General features: G+C 43.0%; 1 protein-coding gene across 1 annotated transcript; it reads left to right on the plus strand.

Annotated features, from left to right (window-relative positions):
- The first annotated feature begins 1,552 nt into the window (after positions 1 to 1,552).
- NPY (neuropeptide Y) lies at positions 1,553 to 8,964 on the plus strand. The gene is made up of 4 exons (XM_042927605.1): positions 1,553 to 1,654; positions 2,544 to 2,731; positions 6,837 to 6,917; positions 8,767 to 8,964. The coding sequence occupies exons 2-4, from the start codon at positions 2,544 to 2,546 to the stop codon at positions 8,789 to 8,791; spliced, it is 294 nt and encodes a 97-aa protein (XP_042783539.1). The 5' UTR covers positions 1,553 to 1,654; the 3' UTR covers positions 8,792 to 8,964.
- The last annotated feature ends 1,490 nt before the right edge of the window (positions 8,965 to 10,454 follow it).

The following is a 10,454-nucleotide window of genomic DNA, read 5'->3' on the forward strand; positions in this document are numbered from 1 at the left end:
CTTCCGAATTCATTGACTCCTTCAAAGTTTTGACTGATGTGTTATCTGTGATACACTCTAAAAATAAGATTATCTATTGAAAAGTGGACTGAGCTTTTTCCTCTGATCAAGAAAGAGCTGTAAGTGAGAAGGTGCTTTGTTCTAACTTTACCAGACATTAAGAACCCTGAAGCCACTCTGAGAGCCCTGATATTTGTGTCCCTGTCATACGTTTGTGCAATATGGAAAGAGAAGCATTCACCTAAGTGAAAGGGAGGTGGTGTTCAAAATTTGTAACACACACACCACACTCACACACACCACAGGGCAGGGAGAGCTCAGAGCTTGCCACACATTAATTGATGTTTAACTCAGTGTGGTGGAAACAGAACAAAAACAAAGTGTCAATTTAACAGAATCACTTGTCATTTTAACATTAAAACAGCCTGTAACTTAACACTTTAATTTCCTAAACACTTTATTTAGAAAGAGTCTGACTTCTAGGAGCATTCATTTAGGGAACTTTTAGGGCATAAAATCCTGATTCTGTAAGAATGGTTTCTGCGTCTTTCATATTCATATTCATATTCAACAGGTTTAATGTGATATGCAAATTAATGGTGATCTCTCTCTTCTTTTCTTAACCTGTTTGATTTGAATCAGAACCCACATTCTTAATCAACGTTAACGTGCGTATTAACTATCCAAGGGCTAACAAAGAAGAAATTCCTGTTCGTTTAATTAGCCAGTAGCTTTGGATCAGAATTTTTCGTTCCATTGCGCTTTAATGGGTCTCCAGACGGTCAAAACGCCTCTCGTTCCCAGCAAAGTGAGCAAGTGGGTTTACCGTGTCCCGTTTCTGAGGTCTTTTCGGACGCCACACTCTTTGGGTCCCGATGGAGCAGGGCTCCTAGCGTTTGGGCGTGTACTTGGAGCGGGCTGATCCCCTCGAAACACAAGCTGGGGAAAGGGGCCGAAGCCACGGAAGCCCATTCTCAGACCCTGGGAGCAGGAGGGGGCCTTTTGGGAGCCACTAAACTCAGGATTTGGAGCAGGCGCCCCGGACCTGCTTTCCGCGCAGGAAGATCTGCACCCCAAGTTGTCTCCACTCGAAAGCGCACAGGAATTGCGCCCCGCGCCACTTCCGCGCGGGTCCCGGAGATGCTCCATCAAATAGAGGATTCATGTACCCCCTACCCTGGCGCCCAACGGGTTGGGGTTCCGGTGGCAGGCGACAAAGACGATCTGAGCTGCTTCCATCTCTGGCAAGGTTAGACGGGGTCTCAGGGAAAGCCGGGTTTGGGCGCGGCCGGAGGGCAGGGGCTCGGACGTCGGCTTGGTCCCGCGCCCACGCTCGCACCTCTCCAGGCCCCCCTCCCCGGGCAGGGTCTGGGGTCGGAGAGTTGGGTGTGGGTAGCTACAGGAGCCGCCGCTGGCGCGACTACGGCGCCAGCCCCCTCCCGCGTCCCCCGCCACTCGGGGGCGGGAAGTGGCGGGGTGGGAGTCACCCGAACGTGATTGCCTGAGGCCCCTCCTGCCGCGGCGAGGGAGCTCCATAAAAGCCCTGTTGCGACCCGCTCTCCACACCAGTTCCGCTGGCTCTCACTCCTCGGAGAGGCACACCCGACTGCCCGGCCCTCGCCGCCCAGCCACACCCGCCCGCCCGCCAGCCACCGTGAGTGCCACGACCCATTCGGCTTGGGGCGGGAGCTGGGGAACCGCGCCGGCTCACCCTCGGAGGAACTCTGGGGCCACGGGAGGGTCGTGCCCGGCTCCCCAATCCCTGCGCGCCTCTCTCGGTGCTCTCCTGCCCCGACGCGCGGTGACCTCTCTTGGAGGCTAAATTCCACTTGCTCCTTCTGGTCCTTTCCGACTGCACACCCGCCCTGCTCCCGCTCCCCTCTCCTCCCCCTTCCCGGCCGCGCGGTCCCTTTGGGGTTATCTTTTGGAGGATATGAAGGGGAACGCGACCCCCAACCCCGTTTCCTCGGAGGTCGACGCCTGGAAGGAGGTTTCCCCGGAGTTTGGAAGCTCCCTGCCACTTTCCCGGATCCTTGGGATCCGATCTGAGACTGCCCTGCCCGGGGAGTTCTCTCCCCTCTCTCCCAAATTGTCACCCCGAAGGAATCTTCAACCATAACTTCCGATCTCCTGCAGCAAAGACAGACCAAAAGTATTAGAGAACAAAACTTTTCTCCTCCGGCCGGGGTTTGGGGAGGAGGGTAGGAAAGTGACAATTATTCACCCCACGGGAAGGAACTTCTACTTGTGTTTGTAAACTATCTAAACTGGCTCAGGCGAGCTCTGGTCCTACGCCTCACACCTCTCCTTGCATGACTCTTCCGCGCAGCGACTTGGACCGAATTTGCGCGGACTTTTCGCGTGGAGCAGAAGGGTGGGGCAGGGCAGATGGTGCCTTTAGTAAGCGGCGCGGTGCTCACCACCCTCCACTTCCCTCTCGAGTGGTAGCGGGGTGTGGGTGGCGAGGGACATACAGGAGGGAGGTTCGAGGTATGTATCCTTTCAAACCCCACTATTCTCCGCTTTCCCTTCTGTGCCGGCAGATGCTGGGTAGCAAGCGACTGGGGCTATCCGGAATGACCCTCGCCCTGTCCCTGCTTGTGTGCCTGGGCGCGCTGGCCGAGGCGTACCCCTCCAAGCCAGACAACCCAGGAGAGGACGCGCCGGCAGAGGACATGGCCAGATACTATTCAGCGCTGCGACACTACATCAACCTCATCACCAGGCAGAGGTGGGTAGGCTCCTCGGGACCCACTCAAGGAGCGCCCTGCCTGCAGGAGCTGAGATCCTGGGGACCTCAGAGGACAGGGACCAGTTTTTTTTTCTTGCTTGTAACCCAGGGCAGCACAGTTTCAGGCACATACTCAGTTCCCTGCATAATTGCATAGGGCGCTGAACACTTTCCCTCTGCAACCGTAGTTACAACATCGTCACCCCACCCCTCCCCAGATTTAGGTTCCCTAAGCTGTGTGGCTGGCCATCTTCTCCCACTCACTCCCTGCTGTTTTTGGTTCTTAGAGCAGTTGGGGGACTGTTTGGAAACCTGGATGGGAAAGGACCCCCTAAAACAGGTCAGAAATGCTCTAGGGAAGTGCTGTAGGGAGAAGGGTGAGCTGAATGTGTAGGAACTACAACCACCACACCAACCAGGAAACAGCTGGGTTGCCAAAGATATTGCCAGATTTTCCAAGCTGCCCAGAGCAAATTGCATGACAGTATTTAGGAAAAAACAAATAGAGCTATTTTCTTGTCTTCTGTACAGTGGGGTTTTTTTTTTTTTTTTTTCAGTCTCAGCTCTTTACTTAAAAATCCTGGTGCCAATAAATAGAGATTTAGCATGAAAACAGTTGATCTAAAATGCAGAGACTTTCCCCATTTTATAGCAGGTGAGTTTTGAGAAGGAAGTGCCTACTTAGTGCTTTGTTAAGAAGAAAACTAGTCACTCTAGGATAAACCCTGGCATTACATGGAATTTGGAAAATTGTAAACTTTATTCTGAACCCTCGGAAAGCTAAAATTAAATGCCATGCTTTCACTCTCAGCATCAAATATTAGGGGAAAAAATCACATCCAAACTATAATACAGGATTTAAAATTTGTTACCTGAATTGGTTCATCTTAATTCTAAATCATTCAATATCTTATTTCAATTCCAAGATCAAATGACCTTGATAAGCTAAAAAGGGTCAACCCTTTAAAAACACTAATGTTAACATATTTAAATTATGGTTTGTAAAGTGTTATTTTGTTTTTTGTTTTTACCATACTTTTTACTGTTTACAAGTCAGAGAGTCCTTGAGAAGGATTCAAAATGGGGCAAACTTGTATTTTTTTTTAAATAATTTTTTTCCTGTTTCATCAAACAGGGATATGACATCCTAAAAAGCTTTTGAAAGTCCCAGTTTACATAGAATCAGAAATACGTGAAATGTTGGAGTTAAATAGTACTGGTTTGTGAACCTTGAAGTCTGTTCATTTTAGTTAGCAAAAAGCACTAATGTTTTATATTCTAGTAGACTTCTCAGAAAGTTAATTGCTTCAAATTCTTGCTTATGCTTTCATATAGAGAAAAGAATTGTTCAAATAAAAAAGATATTAATTGTCGTTTATCTAGGAAAACCTTTGTTGGTTATTTATTTTGTCACTTATAACATAGTAGAACTTATTTCTTCAAAGATGATTGCTATAAAGAAAGCTTTTAACATTGTATAAAGCTTTAGCATTTCAAAATGTTTCCCTAGGCATTATTTCATCCAGTCTTTACCTCAAAGCCTTGAAGTGAGTATAATTATCTACATTTTACAGGTCATGAATCTAAGAACACTTATGAAAGCTTTTCTTTTTAGGGGTGGTGAAATTCAAGCATTCCTACTGAGTTTTCCTTCGATATTGTCACTACCATCAGCATTGAGTGTGATCTCCAACCTCTTTGGTGAAACAAAAATAAAGGGAAAGGGGCTTGAATTTTTTGGGAAGAGATTCAGGTTAGGTGGGAATGAGTTGATCCTGAACCAGAGTTTCTTGTCTCATCTTCATATGAATTCCCTCTTAGAAACCATCAGAGGCTTATCATCTGCACCCATCATCTCCATTCCCACCCCACAAACCCAATCATCTGCACAATTTTGTATTTTTGAAAATTACAGCATCATTTGTGAATAGGTGTTTTCATTTGGCACAAATGGTAGTCTGATATCATTCTCTCTCCTCCCTTTTTCTACTCAGTCCATGTTTTTAAGCTATACGCTCCTGGTTCATTGCCTGAAAGCTGCGTCATTTATTCTAGAGCATGGATCTACCACATTTGGCTTTTCCAGTCCCCTACATCAGTGGTTCCCAGCTGGGGCTGACTTTATGTTCTAACCATCCTACCATGCCTAGGACAGCCCCCTACAACAAAGAATTTTCTAGCCCAAAATGTTAATAGTACCAAAGTTGAGAAACCCAGCCCTAGATTAGTCTTTATCCATCCAGGTCAGACATTGGAATCACTTAGGGAGCTTTTTAAATATGCTAGTACTGGGCTGCAGCCTTGACTAGTTAAATCAGAACCTCAGGGGTGCGTGGGACCTGAGCTTTACAGTGGTTTACAAGCTTCCCAGGTGATATCAATGTAGAGCCAGATTTGAGATTTTTTTTTTTTTCCCCCAGAGACTCTATCTTTGACAGGTGAAACATTGTAGAGCAGCAGGAGAATCCAGAATTAAGCAGAGAAGGAAGAATAGTGAACAATGCTGTCCTGGGTGCCACTTCCTGACTGTGAATCCTGCTATTTTAGATTTAGCTTCTTTACTAGTAAATTGTAGAAAACATTCGTCAGTTCCTCTATTCACTGGAGCATGATGAAGATAAATGAGTTAAGGTTGCTCAAGAGTTTTAAGGTTAATAAAATCAACGGATGAACAGAATAAATAGGTATATAAGCAACAATCTACAGTTTGACATCACAACTGTAGAAAATCTTGAGGAAATCTTATAAATGATGGGGGGGGGGCAATTTGTTTGTTTTTGCTTCCTTTAAGCCCCAGCAAAGGAACAATAATAGGAAATCTTTCCAAAAGATTTGGATTTAATTGCACTTGATAGGCAGGGTATACTTTGTTTTGCTGTTTTGCTTATTAGCTAATCAATGCATCCAGGCTAGTTTTTCATTTGTGAACAACGTGGTTTCTGGTATACAAGGTCTTTTCTGAGAAAGGGAAAAAGATACAACTTGGTAGACCCTTCAGCAGTGACAGAGAGAGAGAGATAGAGATAGACCAGTGTCCGCACTCACCTGGAACAAATAGCATATACTTGCATTCACATATAGTCCTATCCACATCCTGCTCTAGGAGAAAAAAGACCAGTAAGATTCCACAGTCTTTCAACGGACCAGTGAGATTCCTTTATATTTACAGGGCAGTTTAAATTAGAGCATGAAAGAAGGTTTTTAGCTTTTGGTACCCCAAATAAGTATGGAAAATATAGGACCCATGTTTATTGCTTTCTGTAAGAATGGGTGAATTTCAACAGCAATACCTTGCATTTGTGTTTCACTAAGTTGCTTTCAAAACGTTGTGACTCACATTAGATTTCTACAAAGACTCCAATTTAAAAACGAGTTGTGATTTTTTTACAAATGAGAAAACTGAGATTCGAAGACACAGGTAGGTCAAGAACTTCTGTCTGATGATTTTTTTTTCCTAAGGCTGTTTCTGAACAATCATCTGGTTTCTTTGTTAAGATTTAAACTGCTGTATATCATCAGAACTATAGCCAATTAACTAATTATGGAAACATTTAAAATCATACTGCAATGTATTTTTATTTCCTGTCACTTAGTTATAAAAGTTTCTATATATGTATTGTTTGTGGTAGTATAAAAAGGCAAGAATTTAACTAAAAATTTCTATTGGTTCAAATAACCTGCTAACTTGTTATTTAAGCAAAATTATACATATTTATAATTTTTTTTAAAATTTTCTTACTTTTGAAAGACAGAGAGCACTAGTGGGGGAAGAGGCAGAAAGAGAGAGAGGGAGACACCGAATCTGAAGCAGGCTCCAGGCTCTGAGTTGTCAGCACAGAGCGGCTTGAACCCACGAACTATGAGATCATGACCTGAGCCAAAGCTGACACTTAACTGACTGAGCCACCCAGGTGCCCCCAAATTATATATATTTATAATTTGAAATAATATTTCTGATAGTGTCTATTTCATATAACTAGATTATATTGTTAGCAGATGATCAGCCAAGAGGGAGACTATCTTCCTTTTTTTTCTAAATATTTTTCCTTTTTATGACTATTTCAAACTTGTTATAAAAGACTTTCCCCCCCTTTTTTTTTTTAAGGTATGGAAAACGATCTAGCCCTGAGACACTGATTTCAGACCTCTTGATGAGAGAAAGCACAGAAAACGTTCCCAGAACTAGGTATGAAAAGCCTGTGTGGGGACATTGTTGCAGAGCTCAAAATGCATGGGGGAGGGAAATCCCAGAGGGCTGCCTGGGAGGGGGGAGACATTGGAATGAGTCTTCCAGACCAGGTAGCATTTTGGCAGAAATGGAGATGGGGAAAAGGGCAGTGAGGACCTTTCTTTTCATGGACTAATTTGCAAATCTCTAAACTTCTGTGGGGTATTATTTTCAACCACAGATTATTTGGTGCTCCTTTGAAAATTTTAAATATAAGTGACTTTCACCTCAGAAATGACTCTATATAGAATTTCTAACTGTGTTAGAATTGAGAGAACATAGAGTGAGTCCCTATCTCTACATTGAAATGACCGGCAGTCCATCTTTGGCCGGGGTAATCTTTAGTTTTCATACAGTATGTGGAGTGTCTAAAAATCCTGCAGATATCACTCATGAGTCTTACTCTAATCTTCCTCATTTTACATGAAGCCGGAGATCAGTCTTGGCTGGGTGGGGGCTAGTGTTTACTTTTTGACATATTTCAAGCTCAATATCACAAAGAAACTTCAAGGAATGAATGTTAAGGACATAATATTCTTAGGGACTTGTCTGTAACCTTGGGGTTTTCTGGGAATGTGGAGCCATCTGGGGGAGAGGAGCCCGCCAAGAGCTGGTGTCAAATATTGGACAATGAAGGCTGTTGGGAAGCAGCCTGGCCCTCCTCTGTTTTCATAACTTTCTGGCTCTTCTGTCTGATGCCTCCTACCTCGATCACGTGGCACATGGTTTCATCCATTTCTGTGGGAGCTTGTCTGCCTTAAACCCAAAGCTAGACAATGTCAAGAACCAGGTTCCCCAGAAGAGGTCACTAGAACACTTGCTCAGTGAGTGTGACTGGCGTGTCCCTCTTTATTGCGGTTCTCCCCAGGAACAAGTGGGGTGACCTGCTGAGCCACTTACTTTCCCTCCCATCGTCCTTCTGTCCTCTCTTGAAATGGCCAGTCTGGGCAAAGGTGCAGGTCTAAAGTTGTCGGGTTTGTTTTCTCTGAAGGAAGTAACAATTTGGACTGGAATAAAACTCCAGTGTTCTTGTCTGGAGATATCAACCCAGATTTAAACAGCAAATGCAAGGGAAGCAGGTGGAAAATTCATAAGGGTTGTTTTTAATACTAAACAATAGATGCCTTTAAGGTTTCATTGACCTGCGTGTGATATTTGCCATGGTAAAAAGTTTAGGGTAAACCTTATCTGCTTTGGGTAAGGAAAGGAACCATCCAAACTTAATAACCTTGCTGCTACTCTTTGTTTTGTGGCTTAAAGTCTAACGGTTGGTGCATGAAATACAGTTAATTGCACCCTGATGGAGACAGCCTCAATCCTGTGCCGTTAGGAGGAGGCAGAACTTGAGAGCTTCGAAGTTGCCTGTGAACGCTATTTTATTAAAAAGTGTTCTTTATAAAAATAGTATCTTACTACATAAAAAGCCTTGCAGGAAAACAAAAGCATATTCAGAATTGAGTAACAATAACTTTCTTGTTACCATTTTGTGTAATTCCTGTAGTTTTGATCTTCAGAAATATTGCAGAGTTCTTTGGCTCCTTTGATAAATACAGGGCCTCTTAAATACTCTGAGATTTGCTTGAGACTCCCGTGAACATGAGTGAAAACTACTCAGCTGGGTCTCTGCATATGATGCCACTGTCTCCGGCTCTGATATTCTACCTGACCTCCTATTTAGAATGTCAACAGGAGCCTTTTCAGCAGTTTCTGATCATCTTTCAGTTCAGAACTGAATGTCTCACTTTCTGTAAGCCTCCCAGGAGGCTGGGAAGCTTCTCTTACGTGCTTTGCTTCTTATGTTTGACAGGCTGGAAGACCCTTCTATGTGGTGATGGGAAATGAAACTTGCTCTCCAGTCTTTTCCTATTTTTCAACCCATATTTCATCCTGTAAAACTAGAGTCTGCCGGTCCTCCCAATGCATGCAGCCACTGTGCTCAACTCTGCAGAGTTTCCCTTTGTTGTCCTTGTATATACGTGTGTTTAAATAAAGTACCAAGCATTCAAACGTGTATGTTCCTCAATGAAAAAAATCTGTTGTTGCAGTAGTCAGAATTATTTTAAGTTATTCGTTACATCGCAATCTCACTCAGTAGGAGGTTCAAGGTTCGCTTCACCAGTGTTAAAGCAGTGACTATGGAAGTTATAAAGATATGATGATTAATGATGATCAAGACTCAGCTGTGTGTGTGTGTGTGCGTGTGTGAGTGAGTGAGAGAGAGAGAAAGAGAGAGGGAACAAAATTATTTGGAAACATTGAACAGAGGAATGCTAACTTAGAATAATTTGCTGAACTTTCCCCCACATACACATGAAATCATTATTAACCTGATAGCCTTAGCTATCAGCAGAAAGGATTGCTGTCTAATAGAACTTTCTGCAAAATGTCCTCTTCTCTAATATAGTAACCACCAGCCACATGTGGTTTTTGAGTACATGCATGTAGCAAATACAAATGAGGGACTGAGTTCTAAATTTTATTGGGTTTTAATTTCAATAGCCACATGTTTTTAGCAGCTATCATATCAGACAGCTCAGATCTATGCGTGTATTTAGGCCAATACACTAAGAATTTGAGTCATAAACAGGAATACACTGAGTAGGAATGACTACTTTTTCACAGAACATGGGGTATGTTAATTAATTTAGCTAAAGGTTATTAAACTTTCCCCATCCTTCATGTACCTATGCATGGGTTTAGTTTAAAATTTATGGTACCGAGTTCTTACATGTAATTTCCAAAACAAAGAAAATGAGAAAATGGGTCCCATCCTATATTTTACTTTGGACCACACGATAAAAATATTTTTATGTGTTGTTTTATTGCTTACAAAACCCCCATATACATTACGTCTTAGGGAATCTTAGAGTATAAAAAATATTCTCTGTATATAAAGAATTCTGTTTCTTCAGCCATTGAAGACAGTGATACTACAGAACATAATTACCTTTAATGAAATTGTTCTGTGATTTTCCTACATTTGTCCTTATTTTTGTTTCCTTGTACTTCGAACTAAATATCCTTATCTATAGTTTCGCTGTCTGCAGTTTCCATTACGTGCGGACAACTGTGGCTGGAAGGAGATGTTCTTCCTTCTGACAAATCATCAGAAGGTCACTAGTAGCCTAACTTTACGTCACAACACCTACGTCATTCCCCTCACTTCATCTCATCACTTAGGCGTTTGATCATCTCAAATTTCAGAAGAATAAGGTGAGTACAGCATAGTAAAATATTTTGAGAGAGAGAGGCCACATTCACATAACTTTTATTACTGTATATTGTTATAATTGTTCTATTTCATTATTAGTCATTGTTATTAATCTCTTCCTGTGCCTAGTTTATAAGTTAAACTTTATCATAGGTACGTCTGCATAGGAAAAAACAGTTTATGTAGGGTTTGGTACTCTACACGGGTTCAAGCATCTACTGGGAGTCCTGGAACGTATCTCCTCTTCCCTATGCCAGGAGAAGTGGGGGGATCTACCACACCAA

This window comes from Panthera leo, chromosome A2 (assembly GCF_018350215.1).
Source record: "Panthera leo isolate Ple1 chromosome A2, P.leo_Ple1_pat1.1, whole genome shotgun sequence".
Classification (NCBI taxonomy): domain Eukaryota; kingdom Metazoa; phylum Chordata; class Mammalia; order Carnivora; family Felidae; genus Panthera; species Panthera leo.

Bases quoted from the DNA above. Each gene is read 5' to 3' on its own strand.
- NPY (XM_042927605.1), top strand. From the start codon at position 2,544: ATGCTGGGTAGCAAGCGACTGGGGCTATCCGGAATGACCCTCGCCCTG. The intron at 2,732-6,836 runs GTGGGTAGGCTC...TTTTTTTTTAAG, and splicing joins AACCTCATCACCAGGCAGAG to GTATGGAAAACGATCTAGCC. The intron at 6,918-8,766 runs GTATGAAAAGCC...TATGTTTGACAG, and splicing joins GAAAACGTTCCCAGAACTAG to GCTGGAAGACCCTTCTATGT.